The sequence below is a fragment of the Lissotriton vulgaris genome, unplaced genomic scaffold (assembly GCF_964263255.1).
Source record: "Lissotriton vulgaris unplaced genomic scaffold, aLisVul1.2 SCAFFOLD_1037, whole genome shotgun sequence".
Taxonomy (NCBI): Eukaryota; Metazoa; Chordata; class Amphibia; order Caudata; family Salamandridae; genus Lissotriton; species Lissotriton vulgaris.
Window position 1 is genome coordinate 203,509 of NW_028242123.1, and position 21,660 is coordinate 225,168.

The 21,660-nt window shown below is 48.5% G+C and overlaps 1 protein-coding gene across 1 annotated transcript in view; it reads left to right on the forward strand.

Moving 5' to 3' along the window:
• The window catches only part of LOC147669056 (uncharacterized), a 139,706-nt gene that overhangs the window by 34,428 nt on the left and 83,618 nt on the right, over positions 1-21,660 (forward strand). The window contains exon 5 of the mRNA XM_086948256.1: positions 6,524-6,625. Coding sequence (XP_086804382.1) covers positions 6,524-6,625 — 102 coding nt within the window. The remainder of the gene's footprint in view (positions 1-6,523; positions 6,626-21,660) is intronic.

Below are 21,660 nucleotides of genomic sequence, written 5' to 3' on the forward strand. Positions count from 1 at the left end.
AGACTCTATTTTGGTATCACAGCGCAGAGATACTCCGTTGGAGTCGATTCCAGCGCTATAGAAGCCCATAAATAAATAAAAATAAAATATGTATGAACTAGGCTCTTGTCCGCCTTATGCCATTATTGGTTCGGTGCTTATCAATGTTAGTCCCTGGTATTGAACGACTGCACCATTACCCTAAGCATTTATTGTGTTTCTGTGCATAGACTCTTCCATATGCGTACAAGCTGACTCTGCCCACCAATATTGTCTTGTGTGCATACACTGTGATTTCATGTTGATGTTGTCTTTTGTCCACGTTGTGATCTTTCCCTACTATACTTCATATCAGCAGTAGTGTCCCTGCCTGTCCAATGTATGCTGTACAGGTTTACCCTGATGTCGTACCCATGTTATTAACGCTAGAACTGCTTAGTCCTCCCCGGCAAACTGGCCTACAAACAAGCGCAGACAGCATCTCCCCCATCAAACCACCCAACACCAAGAGGTCCAACAAACACACCATCTGAGAATGCAAATGAATAGAGCGACAAAGGCACTCCAGCAGAAACACCACACCGCACTAAAGTTCACCCTCAGAGGATATCACTGCTCCCTCAAAGAAGCCAAAAAAGATACCCTGGCCACTCGCATCGAAACCAGCAGCAGCCACTCAAAGGAACTATTCAACATCATTAGAGAGCTCTCTGCCCCAGCAGCCGTCAAAAACACAACCCCACACAGGACCTCTGCAACGCCCTGTTGAACCACTTCCACAACTAGATATCAGACATCTACAGCAATTTCAACGCTCAATGAATGGAGATCATTCCACACAACTCCTGCCGACATCCCGCACAACCACCTCACCGACTGGACCCCCCTCAACACTGAGACCACCGCGACCATCATGACTCCCTTACACTCAGGCACTCCGAAAGACCCCTGCCCACACCACACCTTCAACCTAGGATGGAAGGACATCTGCCCTCCGCTCACTTACATCCTCAAAGCGGCCATCAACACCGCCACCTTCCCAGAAACATAGAAACTCACAGAAGTGATACCCCTCCTAAAGAAACCCACGCAGACCCCAACGACCTCAAGATTTACCCCCCTCATCTCACTCCTCCCATTCCCTGTGAAGGTCCTTGAAAAAGCCATAAACCACCAGCTCACAGAAAACCTGGAGAGAAACAACCTACTAGACACCTCCCAATCCAGCTTCTGATCCAACCACAGCACAGAAATGGCCCTGATAGCCTCAACAGACTGCATCAGAACCATCTTCGACTGTGGAGAATCCGCTGCCCTTATCCTTCTCGACCTCTCTGCCGCCTCTGACACCGTGTCCCACCACATCCCGATCAACAGACTTCACCACATCAGCATCAGTGGCGACGTACTCAAGCTAATCACCTCATTTTTTCAAAGAATTTGTCTACCACCCTACACCTCCAAAGCCAAGGACGTCATCTGCGGCGTCCCCCAGGACTCCTCACTCAGCCCCACCTTCTTCAACTTCTACATGACTCTGCCAACCAACATCGTCCGCAGCCACAGATTCAAAGTCCTCTCATACACAGACGACCCCCAACTCATCCTCTATGCCACTGAAGACCTGGCTGTTCGAATAAACGGCTCATACTTACCGCCTGGATACTGCCCGGGATGATAAGCCATACTCTACAAATCCTTTTGATATGACATGATACGATATGATATGATACAAACCTTACCTCAGCCACTAGCCGTTGACACCTTGACCATTAATGAACTCGAGAAAATGAGCACACAGGTGCTACTGGGCAATCTAACCAATAAACAACTAAGGGTTGGCTCTAATCAGTATGGCTGAGCCTTCATAGAACATAACAAAAAAGAAAATGCCAGTACTGATAACGCCGCAGTAACATAAATTCAAACACAGTACTTGAGAAAATATTCAAGACTGGATGCTAGTTAATAGCTTTTATTCTTATTTCTGATTTTATCAAGAGATACTTTTTCATTTTGTGAAAACAAACATGTAAAAAACAATTTAATGACCAAAATCAAAACTAGGGGTAATCATTCATCATATCACTCATATCACAACCATACGATAAACAATCATTCATGGGGAGAAGGGGTGCACTGAATAAGAGAGCTACAAAATTTATCAAAACATACAATATTTACAATATAATACAATACCATACATAAGACAAGAAAAGCCAATGTCTGCAAAACACTTATATAATACTTTCTTTTGAAAGACAATCAATTTTAACGTACATTCCTATAGTTAAGTATATAAAAATACTTTTTGAATCTTTAGAAAAAGGATAATGTACAAGAATTAGTGATAAGCAACAATTATCATAGCATTCACGCTTATCACTGGAGCAGACAGTAAGGTGGCTGGGGCCTACGCGTTTCGAATCCCAATGACTTGTAGGGATTCTCTTCAGGGCCTTTAGGGTTCTCTTCTGTATTTGGAGAATGAATAATCTCAAGGTGGGGATTGGTTGACACGGTTGGATGGTGGTAGACCTAGTGAAAAAAATGTGGGAGACCGCGTCTATAGAGGCTGTCCGTTTTTCGTCACTGGACGCGTCAAAATGCGTTGTTCTCGGAGAGATAAAGTAGCACTTGTTCACGGAAACCTTCTGAAAAAGAGACTTTCAACGCGTTGCTCATCGGCATAACAAGTCAGCTACGTGTGACCACGGTGGGTAAAACACACGGTTGTTTTAAGTTCAAGGCGCCTGTGGGCGGCACATCTTTGTTCAACGCGGTCAGCGGTGGATATTAAATAATTTCGATCAGGGCGAGTTTTCCAAAAGGCAGCGTCCAAGACAGCACTATACACCGGCTCCTGCGCAGTAGCCGGTGTATAGTGCTGTCTTGGACGCTGCCTTTTGGAAAACTCGCCCTGATCGAAATTATTTAATATCCACCGCTGACCGCGTTGAACAAAGATGTGCCGCCCACAGGCGCCTTGAACTTAAAACAACCATGTGTTTTACCCACCGTGGTCACACGTAGCTGACTTGTTATGCCGATGAGCAACGCGTTGAAAGTCTCTTTTTCAGAAGGTTTCCGTGAACAAGTGCTACTTTATCTCTCCGAGAACAACGCATTTTGACGCGTCCAGTGACGAAAAACGGACAGCCTCTATAGACGCGGTCTCCCACATTTTTTTCACTAGGTCTACCACCATCCAACCGTGTCAACCAATCCCCACCTTGAGATTATTCATTCTCCAAATACAGAAGAGAACCCTAAAGGCCCTGAAGAGAATCCCTACAAGTCATTGGGATTCGAAACGCGTAGGCCCCAGCCACCTTACTGTCTGCTCCAGTGATAAGCGTGAATGCTATGATAATTGTTGCTTATCACTAATTCTTGTACATTATCCTTTTTCTAAAGATTCAAAAAGTATTTTTATATACTTAACTATAGGAATGTACGTTAAAATTGATTGTCTTTCAAAAGAAAGTATTATATAAGTGTTTTGCAGACATTGGCTTTTCTTGTCTTATGTATGGTATTGTATTATATTGTAAATATTGTATGTTTTGATAAATTTTGTAGCTCTCTTATTCAGTGCACCCCTTCTCCCCATGAATGATTGTTTATCGTATGGTTGTGATATGAGTGATATGATGAATGATTACCCCTAGTTTTGATTTTGGTCATTAAATTGTTTTTTACATGTTTGTTTTCACAAAATGAAAAAGTATCTCTTGATAAAATCAGAAATAAGAATAAAAGCTATTAACTAGCATCCAGTCTTGAATATTTTCTCAAGTACTGTGTTTGAATTTATGTTACTGCGGCGTTATCAGTACTGGCATTTTCTTTTTTGTTATGTTCTACTGGGCAATCTAGGCATCAGTTACTTTACGGGTAACCCCCCACCAAATCCTGAACGACTTCCCCACTCCACGCGTCTCTGACCCTGCCCCCCTTCCCCAGTAAAGACAACAGGCATTTCACCTAATCCATGGAACGACCCTCCGCTGCAACAGGCAATTATCTTGGCAGATCCCCTCCCCCGAGAAGGGCCCTAAATAGGCGTCAGTGCAATAGGACTGTACACCAATGTTACACCGCAACTCCACCATGGAAAGGTATGGCCCCAACTCATACCGTATTAGGTTCTCATGAAACCTCTGCAAAACTGCTGCAAAAAATGTCAAGCACAAATGAATTAAATAGACACTAATAACTGACATCTTCTACAGTCCTGCACACGGAGGCTTTAAAACTGACTTCATCTTCTATACTATGAAACCCGCCAAATGGAGAGAGATGTCCAACAGCACTTTGCATAATTGGCACTACCAATGTCCCTTATGGAACTAAGCTCACTGTATCCCCTTCCCAGAATGTCAACGGAGAATTGTCCATGACCATCTACAAAAACTGGAACATCCTAGTCCATGCCTCTAAACAAAACCTAACCCTCTTTGATGGCCACCTCCCTTAGCTCTGCGCCGCCATGCAATCTGGTTGCCCCTCCACCCCCCCAGATTGGAGAGCCAAGTCCCCTCACCCTCTACTAGACAACTAATCCATGCACCCTCACCTCCACCCAAGAATCAGTCTACTCTAAATCCTGCTTGCACTAACTCCACCCCCGTCAGCCCCCTCGATTGCCAGACAACCAAACGGTACAGTTTGATTATCAGAATCATTCTTCCCCTACACATCCCACGTCCTGGACTCCTCCCAATCCGGCATCCGAAGCAACCACAGCTCGGAGACCGCACTCCTCGCTACCACCGATGACATTCTCATCCTCCTCGACCGAGACGAGAGTGCAGCTGTCATCCTACTGGTCCTCTTGGCCGCTTACAACACAGTCTCCCACTGCACCATAATCATGAGACTCCAAAACGCCAGCATTCGCGATAAGGCACTGGACTGGATCCTCTCCTTCCTCACCGGCCGGATACAGCAAGTCAGACTACCCCCATTCCTTTCAGAATCTACACAGATCAGCTGCAGAGTGCCCCAGGGTTTCTCCGTGAGCCCCACCCTCTTCAACGTCTACATGGTCCTCCTCACAGACATCATCAGAAGCCACAGACTCAACATTGTCTCCTACTCTAATGACATGCAGCTGATCCTCACCAACGAACCCACAACCGCCAGATCCAACTTCCAGAGCAGAATGAAGACTCTCGCCACCTGGATGAAAGACAGCTGCCTCAAGCTCAACTCGGAAAAGACTGAAGTGCTCAGCCTGGGTCCCACCACTTCAGACTGGGACGACTCCTGGTGGCCAGCTGATCTGGGACCTCCACCGACCCCTACGGACCACGCACTCAACCTTGACATCATACCGAACTCATTGCTCTCAATGAACCGCCAAATCGACTCAGTTTCCTCACCCTGCTTCTACACACTCTGCCTGCTTCGAAGGACATTCAGTTGGATCCCCACAGAATCCAGAAAGTCCGTCACCCACCCACTCATCAGCAGCAGATTCGACTACGGCAACACACTTTACGCCAGGATTCTCCTCGAAACAATTCAAGAAACTACAGTATGTTCAAAACGCAGCCGCCAGACTGGTTCTTGACATCCCCTGCCACAGCCACATCATGTAACAACTCCGACAACTCCACTGGCTCCCAGTCAACAAGAGAATCACCTTCAAGCTTCTCACACATGCCTACAAAGTTCTCCACAACATAGCACTAGCATACCTGGACCACCACCTAGCCTTCCTCGTACCCGCCAGACAACTCCCATCTGCCTATCGCGCCCTAGCCTCCGTCTCCAGGATCGATAAGACCAGAACTGGAGGAAGTTCCTTCTTCTTCCTCGCTGCCAAGACCTGGAACACCCTGCCCCTCCACCTCCAATCTGCGTCGCTGACTTAATTCAAGAAGGACCTTTAGACCTGGCTCTTCAAATGATACTCCAGACCCAGGATGACCAGCCCTCCCCCCACCAGTGCATTGAGACCCTCACGGGTGAGTAGTCATGCTTTACAAACCCCTGATTGGATTAATTGATTGGCACATGACACATGGCATTCTCCCACTTCCCAGTTAGAGCTACCTATTGAACCAACATCCTCACAGTCCATCAACCTCGGCATGAAGCCGACATCACACATCTCTGACCCCACCCCTGCGGCACTTGCAAACAATCTCAGCCGCATCATCTCTCCTGAATGGACCAAAATCACAAACTCCTCCCTATTTAGCGGATCCATGCCGGCCGCCCTCAAACCCTACCAAGTCACCCCCCTTCTCAAAAAGCCGGATGCCGACCCAAACAATTGCAGACCGATCACTAACCCTTCCGCTCCTCAGCAAAATGATTGAAAAATATGTGCTTGCACAGCTCAACAAAGAATACGTCCAGTATAAAATAAATATTTGTTGGGGTGGAAGATCAACATTTCCCGTTAATGGATCTTCCAACACTGATTATTGTTCCTTGTTAATAATTATGTTTAACAACGTGAAGAACAAAGAACCTGTTTCTCCCAACCATTCATTTGTGCTGTACTTCCTTTTTATTGCTGGGTTTGCAGATATTGCATCAATTGGTTCACCGAAAATTAAAACGGAGGATGACTCGTACTCTATCCATCACCTAGACTCCGAGAGAAGAGAGCGCATACCCAGCGGTACAGGTGAGTGTCTATCCGTCACCTAGACTCCGAGAGAAGAGAGCGCATACCCAGCGGTGCAGGTGAGTGTCTATCCATCACCTAGACTCCGAGAGAAGAGAGCGCATACCCCGCGGTGCAGGTGAGTGTCTATCCATCACCTAGACTCCGAGAGAAGAGAGCGCATACCCAGCGGTGCAGGTGAGTGTCTATCCATCACCTAGACTCCGGGAGAAGAGAGCGCATACCCAGCGGTGCAGGTGAGTGTCTATCCATCACCTAGACTCCGAGAGAAGAGAGCGCATACCCAGCGGTGCAGGTGAGTGAACTCGTCTGCATGGATGCTCCAAGTCAAACAGTATCAGAAGGCAATAAAAAGAGATTCAATCTATCCACTTATATTGGTAATAGGCAGGATTAGTATGCCCTGGAGTGTGTCCCATTCATAAACTTCGAATGGAAACTGTCCCTCCACCTGTTACAGCGCTGAAGGCCATCACCAGGGACTCAGTACATAATACCAGATGTCTACAAAACGTCCTAGGTCAAGAAATGTTGGGGAGAGATATGAGAAACATTAGCAATGTGGCTAACGTATGAAATAGATAAAATGCGAATATTGTATCAACAAATTGAACGTAACACATGGAACAACTTCAGCTTCGATACAGATTCTCATTTCTATTTCTGACAGTAAAAGACTAAAGTAGAGACTTAATGTAGGAAACCCCAATTTGTATTTGTCCTGGTACGAGTTACTTCATTTTCTTGTCATTGGCAAAAATTAAATCAAGGGTAAGTGGCAGTTTTATAGATGCCATTTAGGCTCTGCTCTACTGGATCAAGAACATTTTGTCTTTTATCCATCTCATGTTTTGTCATAGTCTGACCGGAATTACTCTGCCTTTGAAACAGATTGCTTACACATGAATATGGCGTGTATTGAAAGAAGACCTCTTATTATGGACTCTGAGCCATTTAAGTTCTGAATTGATCACTGACATTTTTTGATGTTTAAGAACTCTTTTATGTAAGACTAGCCTTCAGGCTACAAGGCCATTTTTCTGTGCGCAATTTGAGTTACACTCAGTTGTATTCCTGGTTGGCGAATATTATATTTCGTCTTCGTCCTTACAATCAATTTACTCTTGCGTTGCTGGAATAGTTCAGTCTTTCTTAGACAAAGTCAAGAAGGCTTAAGTATAGATGGACCCAGAGGAACTAGAAGATCTTCATTGAAAGACCTTTTTTAATTTGACAACATTGATTGAATTTCAGCCATCAAGCTATTTTTTGTTCTAACGAAGGAATTACAGGTGAATGTTATCAAAATGTATCCTGGCTCGACCATTTCTGGAGGACGCGTGGGTCAGGTACAGAAACAAGGTTTGGCCGGTTGGAATATTTACCTCCCAACTTAATCTCTGAAGTGGAAGTCAAAAATGTTCAGTGGGACAAGACTGCAGGCTGTACCTACAGAGCGCTCCAATGCAACAGATAGCTGCTGGACAAGGTTCTGGGGAAGCCGTTGCCTTTTCGCAGTAAATCTGAGACCCAGAGAAATTTGAATTCCGCACCCAGTGAAGCTCCCTTGCCTGCCGGATACTTTTGGCGCCTTCGCCCTGGGAAGATTTCTACGTTCTGACTTAGTCACTTTTTTGGAGCTTGGATTCTTTCAGCGAGACAAGGCTGCAGGCTCTAACCGAAAAATGTTCCACAAGGCCAGATATCATCCCCAACAGACCCTGCTGAACTGGATTTGCTGCTGCAGAGGGTTTCCAAGTGGGAACAACCTGCATACTAAGGCCAGTTGGAATGCACTTTCGTCGAAACAGCTTGACAGGTTGGTCCCAGCCTGCAGATGTCTTTAGATCCAAAAGGTTTTTGGGTTCAAGTTTTCAGGATATGTTAGGTACACTTTGACAAAACCAAGGGTCCCAGGACAGACCTGGAGTGAAGTAGTGTGGCTCACTGGTTAGAGGCGGCAGACCCGTGAGCAGAGGACGGCCCGGGACCAGGGTTCGATTCCCGGCGCGGCAGGTTTCTGGACCAGGGTCAGCGGACTCGATAATTCTCTCACCTCGGTGCCCACTCTGATCAGCGATCACACTCGGCAACTCTGGGCATTAGCTTGCCTCATCTTCACTAACGGCCCCACCAGACTGCCGGGGATGCCTGGTCTCACCCTGGAGATACCCATTAAGGGACCATCTCTCAGGGAAGCCAGGAAGGGTTTCGCAGCGGTCGAATCACCTTGGGACCCTACGGGTAAGTAGTGCGCTATATAAATGCCAATACAATACAATACAATACCTTGGGGTTCAAGACTCACTTCAACAGGGTCATCTAACCGCCCGGACCAGGGCAGGTCCTGTTGGAACTGGTCAGCTGTGCAGATGCAGTAAAGGCCTCTTGTAGCTTTTCATGTCCCTGTAGCTTGAACAGGAGGTCAGCTTCTTTGTCCTGGGTTCAAGAGGGACAGCAGGTTCAGTCTTCTGGGCTCTTCTCAGGTCCCAGACTGCAAGTTCAGTCCTCTTCTGGTTCTGATCTTCCATATGTCCAGTAGTGTTCTCCAAATAGGCATTTATACCCGGTACCAGCCATCTTGGTGGGGGTGTGATTGCTGCCCACAGCAAGCAATCCCACAGTGCCTCTCTCTGCCTAAGACTACATAAGAGTAATAGGATTACAACCAGCATATTTTTATTTTTATTCACTCCACCTTGTACGGCGGAGGGCTGAAACCCACTCGTCTCTCAATCCGGATCGCCTCCATCGCGCTGCTGGACTGTGCAGCTGAAGCCCCGGGAGCCTGCCGAGCCTCCTTTTCCCTGCGGACCAGTGCTGCGACCGGCAGAGGAGCCCCCGCGGCGCCAGAGGTCAGAGAGGCCCCCTCCCGCCGCTTCATGGATGAGGAGCTGAAGCCGACCACCCCGCTGCACCGGAGCACCTGAGAGCTGATTCTGGGCTAAGCGGCCGAGGCTTCCTTCGCCCGCCTCAAGGCGCTGGTCTGGAGACACAGGCTGTGGTGCCGGGAACAATCGCGCTGCTGGACTGTGTAGCTGAAGCCGACCACCCCGCTGCACCGGAGCACCTAAGAGCTGATTCTGGGCTAAGCGGCCGAGGCTTCCTTCGCCCGCCTCAAGGCGCTGGTCTGGAGACACAGGCTGTGGTGCCGGGAACAATCGCGCTGCTGGACTGTGTAGCTGAAGCCGACCACCCCGCTGCACCGGAGCACCTAAGAGCTGATTCTGAGCTAAGCGGCCGAGGCTTCCTTCGCCCGCCTCAAGGCGCTGGTCGAGGCCACGAAGCCGGACCCCACCCGCCCGCCCCACAGCACCGGAGGATCAAGAGAGCCCCCCCCCCTCCCGCCCGCTTCGAGGCGCTGTCGCTGAGTGTTCTGCCTGGCCGTGACGAGGCCACGAAGACGGACCCCTCCCGCCCGCTCCACAGCACCGGAGGATCGAGAGAACCCCCTCCCCCCCCTCCCGCCTGCTTCAAGGCGCTGGTCGTGGAATACTCTGCCTGGCCGGGACGAGGCCACGAAGACGGACCCCTCCCGTCCGCTCCCCAGCACCGGAGGATCGAGAGAACACCCCCCCCCCCCCTGCTTCAAGGCGCTGGTAGAGGACACGAAGACGGACCCCTCCCGCCCGACCCACAACACTGGAGGATCAAAGGAGGCCCCCCCCCTCCCGCCCGATTCAAGGCGCTGGTCGAGGCCACGAAAACGGAGACGGACCCCGCCCGCCCGCCCCACAACACCGGAGGGCTGAGTGAGCCCCCCCCCCTCCCGCCCGCTTCAAGGCGCTATGCGTTGGGTGCCTTGCCTGGCCGGAACCGCTGGGTGATCGATCTGAATGAGGCCATGGCAGCGCCCCCGGAGGTGTGGCGCCACTGACTGACCGGTGTAGCAGATGAAATGAGCCCTGGGAAACGAGATCTAGGGGGCCGACAGGAGCCTGCCCCCACCGGCACCGGGCATGGATTCTCGCTGAGGAGTCACCCCACCGCTCAGGAAACACAGGTTTGGAATTCTGGAGGTAGTCAGTCTGAGCTCACCCTGGAAGGTTTGGAGCCCTGCGGCAAAAAACACACAGCTCACATATAACTGCCTTGAGACACTTGTCTAAAACACTGAATCTGCAAAACCCTGCTGGCAAGCCTAACACGCTTATGGAGGCATAAGGTATTTATTTCAGCCCACCCGACTGCACACATTTTTAACTACCTCCTTGTTGCAATATGGCTGGAGCCATTAAACTGCACACATTTTAAGCTACCTCCTTTGTGCAAAATGGCTGGGGCCATAAAACTGTAGACATAAATCCCCTTCGGCATCCAGATGGCCGCGAGGCTCCCCAATTTGCCTCCCCCTCGCATGACCAACGGAAATAGAGATAAGACTCCCTTCCAGCAAGCTATGAGCAATGCACAATGTACACCACTTGGCGCTTCCACGTCGGACTATGATAGTGTCTGCCTTTCATAGTGGTACCATATTATATTACTATACCCCTTACTGTATCCAGCACTTTTCACTTTATCTGCACCTGTAATGCACCGATTACTACCTCATATATTTGTGCCGTTTATAGTGCTATTATATTTTTATATTCCTAACTGTATCCTGCACCGAGGGCTACCTCATATATTTTTTGCAGTTTATTGTGGTTGTATATTCCTAACTGTATCCTGCACTGATTGCTACCTCATATCTCTGTGCCGTTTATAGTGGTACTATATTTTTATATTCCTAACTGTATCCTGCACCGAGGGCTACCTCATATGCTTATTGCAGTTTATTGTGGTTTTATATTCCTAACTGTATCTTGCACTGATTGCTACCTCATATCTCTGTGCCGTTTATAGTGGTACTATATTTTTATATTCCCAACTGTATCCTGCACCGAGGGCTACCTCATATATTTTTGCAGTCTATTGTGGTTTTATATTCCTAATTGTATCCTGCACCGAGGGCTACCTTATATTTTTGCCTTCTACAGTGGTATTGTATTTAGCACCACCTGTCTCATGTGACTCTTGTTATCAATTGTATCTGGCTATTAATTCATGTACCTCACATATTTTTGACTATTTCTGACTTTTCACTATTGCTCACCTTCGATTCAGGTATTTTACAGTTTGCATAGGTACCTTATTCCAGTATATTTTTAGTATTGTACGTCTACTTTATTCTGCATTTGACTTTTGTGTGCAAGTGTATTTCGCTACTGACACATACTCACTTCTGTCACTTTCGATTCAGGTTTTTTATTTATTTTATTCCTGCATATGTTTCTGCACTCATTACACCGTTCCCTCCCGGACACACTGATTACTACTGCACATATTTTGGGTGCCCTCCGGTACCGCCCCTGTGCCAGGGAAGTTATTGTCTGCATCTATTTTCCGCTCCTGCTACAACTTTTATCCCTGTTTACGTTGACGACTACCTCATATACCCTCACTACCTCACTACCCTGTTTACGTTGACGACTACCTCATATACCCTGGCTGTTACTTGTGTCACTGTTACTTGTGTCACTTTTACTCCCGGCGTATACCGGCGTATACTGGGCACCCACACGCCCCTACCTATTCCGTCACCATATCATGGAGCTCATCGGCAAGCACACATATAAAATCAACTACCCACCCGCACTCACCAAAAACCCTGCAAAACGCTTTAAACACAATCTACTGAGGTCCCACCCTGAAACCCCCTTTGCAGACACCTACTTCTCACCGGTCAATGGTGCCGTAAACATTGATATCATCTTCCACACCACACGAAGAGCTCAATGGAGAAAAACGTTCCTCTCCCTACTCACCGTCTCCAATGCTAGGAAATCCGCTCATGGCCGAACACTCACCATCACACCTTCCCAACTCTTCCCGGGCAGAACCACCATCACTATTTATAACCACGGGATTGTCCTTATCCAATCCACAGACAGGAACCTGGAACTACTAGACAACCTGTTCCCCACTTTCATACAGCACCTCTCCAAACCACGGACCCCCCCTCACAGCACTCACAGCACTCTCAGTCCTATCACCCTTGATTTCACAGCCCCTAATCACAACCATTCTCTCTTAGCTCAGCCCCTAAACGACACGCACCTCTCCTCTACCCCCGTCACCACAGTCATTCCTCCACTCACTGTAGCCACACCACATTCCTCATTCACAGACTCAGACCTTTCCCCCTCACACACTAGCCACACCCCCCCCCCACCAACATCTTGACCCCCACTCATACCACAACCATTCCGCTCACCCCTGACACCACTTCCCATACCAACAACACCGCTAATCTAGCGCAGCCCCAAAGCGACACGCACCTCTCCTATACCACCGGCACCTTAGCCATGCTCCCATCCACTGCTGCTACCCCACACCCCTCAATCACTGACATTGATCTTGGCCCCACATACACCAGCCGTACCCCCTACCCCCATACTCTATCCCACATTCCCATTCTTGTCACCCATAACATCACAGCCCCCACCCACATCCCGCCTAATCAAGCTAAGCATCTGATCGACAAGCTCACAGATAAACCCCACCCTTTGTCCCCCCCCATTCTCAGCCCTCACCTCCACTCATTAACCAACCACGCAGAACACGCTACCCCTATCTCTTCAACTACGACTCCTCAACAAAGAACCACATACAATCCCACCTCCCCCCCCATTCTCACCCCTCACTACCGTACATGCGCCCCCTTCACCACTAATAAACGCCCATCCTCCACCCTGCACTCTCCGCCTACCACCAATACTCTCAACCACACCTCCAACATCTCCCCGTTGTCACCCACGCCCGACCCTCCCATCCTCACCCCCAACACAACGCCCGACCCCCCCATCCCCACCTCCATCACATCTCCCACACTGGACTGCACTACGACCTCCCTCCTCCAGCTCAAAGAAGACATGCACATCATCAAACAACAACTACTCTGCCTATCACACTCCAGTCACCCCTCACCCAATACCCTCCACCAGATCAAACAAGACATTCACATCATCAAACAATTACTCAGCACACATCCCAGACAGCCCGCACGCGCCTCCACCATCACCTCCCATCACAACTGGACCTCCACCCGGGTGGCGAACTCTCGCACTCGACTCCCACCGCACTGGACCACAATCCCTGTTCACAACCGCGAAAACCGCCCCCATCGCTCCTGTAATCCTCTCTCGGACCTCGACACAATCGCCCTCCTCCGCTCCTACGACCCAGCTCCCCATAGCAAAACACCCAACACTCTCACTGCCATTCCTACGATTCACTCCAATCCCCTTAGACCCCCCACACTGAACAACAGAATAGCTATCCATAGTAACCTGAGTAAAGTCCCCCTCGCTCTAGAACCCCCTTCCACCCTCGACACACCCCGTCTCAAATGCACTCTCCTCAACTGCAGATCAGCCGCAAAACACTCCTTCGCTATCGCCGATCTCATCCTAAAATTGGATCTTGACTTAATCATCATGACTGAAACATGGCTAACAGAATCTTCTACACCTATAATGGACATTCTGGTTCCCCCCAACTACCACATCACCAGACTTGACAGGACTGACAATAAAAAAGGTGGCGGAATCGCATGTATACACAGGCGCAACCTCTCTGTCCTGAAAGCAACTTCCCCCTCCCCACCCTCCCCAACCTCCTGTGAATACATCTGCCTCGATATTATCAGTGAGGGCAAACCGATTTGCACTCTTCACGGCATTTATCACCCACCCGGCGACAACCTTACCTTCTCCCAGCAAATCATGGATATGATCTCAACCAACTCCGGGCGACAACTCACACAAATATACCTTGGTGACTTCAACCTCCACTGGAACGATCACAATGATGCGGTGGTGAAAGGTCTGAAGAATTTCCTTAACGCCCTTGACCTCACTCAAATCTGCAATAGTCCAACTCACAAGAAAGGCTCTATCCTCGACCTTATCATCTCCAAAGAAGCCTCTATCCAACTCGAATCTATCCAACCCTGTGACTGGTCAGACCATCATATTATCACATTCTTCATCAATGTAAAAGTTAAATTTAACCCTGTTCAATCCGCCAGGCCCAAAATCTGGAAAAGAGACATGAAAAAACTAAACTCAAACCCTCTGCCCCCCAACAGCTGCAATTCACTACTTCCTCCTACTGGCGTTAAGGACGTCCAATCCTTGACTGATCACTATCTTAATACTATGTCCTCAATAATTAATGAAGTCGCACCCTTGCAGCTAAAAAAAGCCTCCGCAAAAATCTCCAATCCCTGGTACGACGGGAGTCTCAATGACGACAGACGTGCCATGCGAATGGCAGAGCGCACCTGGAGATCAGCTCCCTCTGCACTGAACCTAAAAACCCTGAAGAAAAAGAGAAATGCCTACTTCAGGAAAATAAAACGCTCAAAATCAGTCTTCTTCAGCCGTCAGCTTGACCTAGCCAAAAATCGTCCGAGAAAGCTGTTTGAGCTTATCCGTACTCAATCCAAAGAACACCCCCAACCTCTCAACACTATGGGTGAAGCTCCCTCCTGCGAAGACTTCGCCTCTTTCTTTATCCAAAAAACTGACAACATAAAGAATGACCTACTCATGGATGCAAGCCGCTACCCCAAACCCCTCTGCATAGCACCAACTAAACCAAAAAACAATGCCATCTGGTCAACCTTTGTCACCTACACGGAAGAAGAAATTGGCAAACTGCTCAGCACTCTGAAACCTTCCAATCACCTCACGGACCCCCTTCCTGCTAACGCTGTCAAAGTCCTTACCCCGTCGCTCCTTCCACTCTGGACTAAAATCATTAACAGCTCACTTCAACAAGGGTCCATTCCCGACTCCCTCAAAGTTGGACAAGTCACACCCTTGCTAAAGAAACCTACAGCCGACCCCTCAGACCTCAACAACTACCGCCCCATCACCAACATTCCGACTCTTGCCAAACTGCTGGAAAAATGCGTACAAATACAATTGTCCAAGCACATTACTCAGTTTGATCTTCTCAACTCTCATCAATCAGGCTTCAGAGCAAATCACAGTACTGAAACTGCTATGACTCACATAATCGATGACGCCCTCCAAATCCTAGATCATAACGATACCTGCCTCCTAATCCTCCTTGATCTCTCCTCCGCATTTGACACCGTCAAACACGAGAATTTACTCGACCTATTAAACACAAGAATGGGCCTATCTGGAACTGTGCTCAAATGGTTCACGTCCTTTCTGCATAACAGGTCGCAGAAATTCAAGAGCAACAACTTGATGTCCGCACCAAGACCTGTAACGCTAGGCGTACCACAAGGATCCTCCCTATCCCCAACTCTGTTCAACCTAGTTATGGAACCTCTCACCACCTTGCTACAAGAATCCAATGTACACTTCCACATGTATGCTGATGACACCCAACTTTATCTCAAACTTCAATCACCCAATGACATCACGCTCTTGAATTCAACGATCAGTAGCACCCAATCCTGGTTGGCCGCTAATCATCTCAAACTTAATGCCCTCAAAACAGAGTTCCTTTTGATCTCACCTCCCGCGAAGATCACTACCGCACAAATGTGGCTTAAACACCTAACGGCACTCAATGTTCAACCCACCATCGTGGACTCAGCGAAATCCTTGGGCATAACACTCGACACCAATCTCAGCATGCAGGAACACATCAACAAAGCAACTAAGGGAGCAAATTTCCAAATCAACACCCTTAGGAAACTTAAACCCTTCCTTCCAGCCAAAGATTTCCAAACTGCGGTACAATCACTTGTCATCCCTCGAATAGAATACGGCAGCACCGCCCTCTGCGGTCTCCCCCTAGCTACTACGGCACCCATAAGAGCCTCTTTAAACGCGGCAGCGAGACTTATCACTGGATCAAAAAAACACTCACACATCTCCCCTGACTTCAAATCCCTGAACTGGCTGCCTTTTGAAGTCAGGATACACCTGAAAATCGCTTGTTTGACGCACAAGGCTGTCCACCTTAGCTCACCTAGATACCTCGCTCAGAAGCTGACGATTTCTGGAGGATCCAGAAACACTAGAGGCACAAACAATCTTTTGCTAAAGCCTAAAAGATTCCGCAAAGAAAAAACCTACAAACGCTCTTTCTCAGGAATGGCTCCCAGGATTTGGAACTCACTCCCCCCTGAAATCAGACTCATCCCTTCTACCATTCTTTTCAAGAAAGAAGTAAAAGCGATCCTCATGGCTAAATGCACCTGAAACACTACTGGGGATCAACTTCAAAGACTCAGTGCTCATCTGTACTACTTGTTCGAACCCTTTGCTTTTTTGTATGACTTTGAAATTGACTACTTGATTGTTTATGATATCATTTCACTGTACTTTTAACACTATAGATGTATCTGTGTATATTCTGCTATTCACCTATGTAAAGCGCTCTGATATCTGCGAAGATCTTGTTCGCGCTATATAAAACTTTCTAAATAAATAAAATAAATAAATGCAAGGGGACAAAACCTTTCTTCCCCTATGCAGAGCTTGTGTGCCCTCCCCAGAGGTGTGGGCAGGAAAATGAGCAATCCTTTATCTGTGGTCCCTCTAACCCAGTTCTCCCTTTGGAATTGGAGGCTGCCTGACTAAGGGAACACCGAAGTGCGTGCCATGCCAAGGTGTCAGCTGACTTTTGTCTGTGGTAGGGTAAGACTCTTGGAAGTGAACTTAGTTCCTGGACAAACCTCAGATAGTCATTCTGCCAAAGGAACAGAAACACCAACCCACACCCAAGGCCTTTGTCCTGCTCAGGGAGAAAATTTCACACTTCATCACAGAGGCTATTCAACTGCCAGGTGAAAGCTGGAACTCATGCTCATAGGCCTTCAGAGGCTTAAGGTGGTTAAAAGATAGCTTTCTAAAAGTACCCTTTCCTTATAATTGTTAAAAATTGATTCTACCATTAAATCAGATTTGAAATAACTACTAAAGGGCTTTTAAATTAGATTTATAGCTGTGTCCTAACTGAAGTTAGCAATATTAAATGTAATAATGTAATTCAGTGTCTTCCTGTGGGGTGTGGCCACGGAGGCCAAAATGGCGGACATGGATTAGATGAGCTCTCAGACGGCGGACCTCCCCAAATGACCTACGCAGCGACTGACGAATGTAAGGAATTATCTAACTTGAGAGTTTTGCCGCCCGACCTCCGGGATGTGGGCTGAAAGGCTGTGTACAATGTGTGGGAACATGCTTAAGGGGGAAGGGTACTCCGCATTAATGTTAATTCTATGTAACTGGATCTGCAATAAAAACGGTTTAACAAAAAAAAATGGATTAGATGAGCTCTGCGGCGCGATCCCATAATCTGCATTTTAATCCTCAACCCGACGGCCATCGACTCCTCTGATTGAACGCAGAAGCTGTCATCGGAGCTGGTGAACCAGCTGCAGCATGAGCGGCCTCCGTGGGCCCGCGGACAGGTAGCTCTCGACAGCAGCCCGCTCTGAAGCCACGTGGCCCATTGGTATCTGGGGAAACGCACAGCCTGGTTAGTGTTATGGTTCGTCAGGGAATGGATACCGGTACCCGCAAACGTATCCACAATATCGTTCGATATTGGAACTACAACTCCCGTGGTCAGCCAAGACGAAACTACATCTCACATGATACTGTGCGCGGGGCATGCGCAAGATCTTACATGCATTTAAGGATGGCGGCGGCGAAAACCAGTGTGCGCCCAGAACGATCACGATCCTTGGTGTCCAGAGGTAAGGGCGATGCTCACAGAACTGTTCTGGTGATTAGCAATTGGGCGGGGATGCCTCTAGGTGAGCGGCTCACTCGCTACGGACTTGCCGAGATCACGTTAATGGGGCTTGGTGTCTCACGTTCGAGACAAAGCCATACCAGTAGCGTTACATTGGAGGATTCCTGACCTCCCTGTGTCACTACACCTCCCTGGGTGTTTGGGCTTGACTTTGTTCTATCAGTACACAAGTGGCATTGTCGGCCATTAATTAGCACGGTGCCCCCACGTTGGCGAGTGTCCGGACCGGCACTATTGCGGGGGACGGTTAGAACCAGCGTGGTGTTTTATTTACCTAGTCTGAGCTCGAGTGGCATTGACGGCCACTACTTAGCACCGTGCCCTCCGTTGGGGAGCTTCAGGACCGGCACTCATGTGGAGGACGGTACGGTAGCCAATCCTTTATTCTTTACGGTATTTTGGGTGATAATCAACCCAATAACGTTTATACTTTGTTCCTAAGAACTCTTTACCAAGATTCCTACAATTACCTCAATAAAACTTTATTGAAACACTGGGTGTGTTGGTACGTCACTATGTGAGATATACATAGATAGTGTGTAGTGGTTCCACGGTCAGAATCCGATCCTGAGGTCAGTCAGGGATTACAGTTAGACGGTTGCCGGGCGGGGCTCGCTTCATCCCACCTCACAACTCCCTGCTCTGCACTCTCCCCTTGTTCGTCCAGAGAAGAAAACTTGCTGTATATTGGTCAGGGTCCCAAGGACTCTGGAGCAGCGACTGCCGCGGCCTGAGCCGTTCGCCCCCCATGGTAATTATCAACAAGTGGGGAACATCCCACATGGACAGCATACAGCTCTCTGGACCAGCAGGACCTTTCATCACGGCTCTGGGTGTGGGGCTAATGCAATTGTTTGATTCACCTGGTCTGCGCTTGGGTTGACAGTAGGTCTGGAGGCCTGTATTACGGGACAGCACAGACTGTAGGTCCTGCATGACTCATTCTGGCCAAACGGCACACATTGCATAGACTCCAAATGGATTCTCTGCTTACCTGATATTTCTTCACTGGGGCTCCCTTCTGGTTCACACCATCTGCAGGGGTGTACTAGTGTCTTTTACTGACCACTGTGGACTACACAGATGGACCGCTCTGAGGTGCCTGACCGGTATCTGTCAGGGACCTGACTGCCCTCAATCAAATATTGTGGGAGCCGTAACCTGATGGCGTTGGCTGGAGGCCGCCGCTGTTTCTACCTTCCCTATAGTGCACAATACCAGACTGTTTCCAGGACCTGTTGTGGCCTACATACCTGTTTCTCCCCTGACACCATCTGCCGCTCTGGGCTTCTCTTGCTGTGGGATGTCGCTGCCTGAGCTGGTACCTGCAAGGCAGCCTAAATCCGGAATACGCCACTGAACCCTTAAGTTGAAACCACAGATGCAAAGATGTAACGCCTCAGATCCGGTGCCCAGCTCATACACTCTTGACCACTGATGCCGCTGTTGGGTGTTCAGAAGCCTGCAGACTCCAATCTTGCCTCAGTTCTAGATAAACCTGATGTGGTGCTTGCAAGAATAGATCCCTGGAAAATAAAATAGATGCTCTAGCTATAGATCTCACGGTACTGAGAGATTATCATCGGAAACTCTAACACAGCGCTCACTTAAAGGAACAATTACTGGCAACTATCCAACCTCAAACACAGCACATGCAGTCCCACCTGCGTACACTATGCTAGGAGGTAAGTACCCAATTGCAACATCTCATTCTGAGAAAGTATTTATGATACCTACTTGTCGTACTAAAATAAACAACTATATATTTTTATGTACAAAACAATTGGCCTAGAGTTCAGTTCTCGAGTGTGTGAGACCATTTGCTGACTGAGTGTGTACATCAAATGCTTTACACTGTCCTCTGGTACTGCCTCACTACTCGACCAAGCTACCACTTTAGAAGTTATATCTAACTTTAGCCTCTGCCATACCTCTGGGGACTGTGGACTCTGTGCACACTGCACCTTACTTTGGTCCAGTATATACAGAGCCACTTTCCTACAATGGGCGCCTTGCAGGTCCTTTCTGGCAGGGACTCCTTTAAGAGACAACAGTCTAAAGGCAGCTCTAAGCCACTTGCCCAGAATTTGCCTAATCCTACCAAAGGCAGCAACAGAGCTATCAACAGCAGGGTTGTAGGGGTTTCACAAGAGGCTCCTTTAGGGGGGATAAGCTCTAAGGGCAGAGGCACCCCAGTAAGGAGGCTAACCCTATATCCCCCGACCACACAAGACCTGTCGGTGGAAGTTTGCAGCGTTTTCTTCCCTGCAAGGAGATCACCCCTGACCAGTGACTCTTGCCTGTACTGGAGCACGGTTACTGCCTAGAGCTTGTTGCCACCCCACCAAACATTCCTCCTCGCACCTACACCCTGAGACCGACACACCTTACACTGCTACACTAGGAGGTTCAGGCGCTCCTGTCCAAAGGAGCCATTGAGCTAGTGCCCCATCACCACCAGGGCAAAGGTGCCTACTCCATATACTTCCCCATTCCCAAAAAGGACAGATCTCTCTGGCCAATCCTCGCCCTCCACCCTCTCCATAGATACTTCCTGCCAGAATACTTTCACGTGTGCAAGGTGAGTTCATGGCCATTCTTGACCTGAAGGACGCCTACTTCCACATCTAGATTCATCCATCTCATCTTTGCCACCTCCACTTCACAGTAAGTGGCCAGCACTTCCAGTACTACCCTTCGGAGTCACTACTGCCTGAGAGTCTTTACCAAACATTTAGCGTTAGTATGTGCTCACCTCCGAAGGAAGAGAAATCACATATTGCCCTACCTAGATGACTGGCTGATCAAGAACGCAAACAGACAAAAACGCCTGACTCACACTCAGATCCCTCCTACGCAGTCTAGGTTTCACGGTGCATGCCACAGAATCACCACTAGGAGCCTCTAAATCCAGGCTTTTCCAGGGGTAGTGCTCACCTGAGTCGTAGCAAAGCCTTCCACAGACCTCACAGAGTACAGGTGTTCAGCAGCTTCTGCCTTTTTGTCAGCCACTCAGTCTCCTTTTGTTCGCATGGTTTTGCATTTGCTAGGAATGGTGGCCTCATGCATTGCCAAAGTGCCACATACCAGGCTTCATATGTGCCTCTTCAAGAGTGCCCCCCAAGCAAGTGGTCACAAGCGAAGGGTCACAGGAAAGATCTGGTGTTGGTAAGGGCCAGCACCCTGCACTCTCTGCCGCGGTGGAACAGCAAAAACCTTCATAAGAAGGGAGCCGGGAG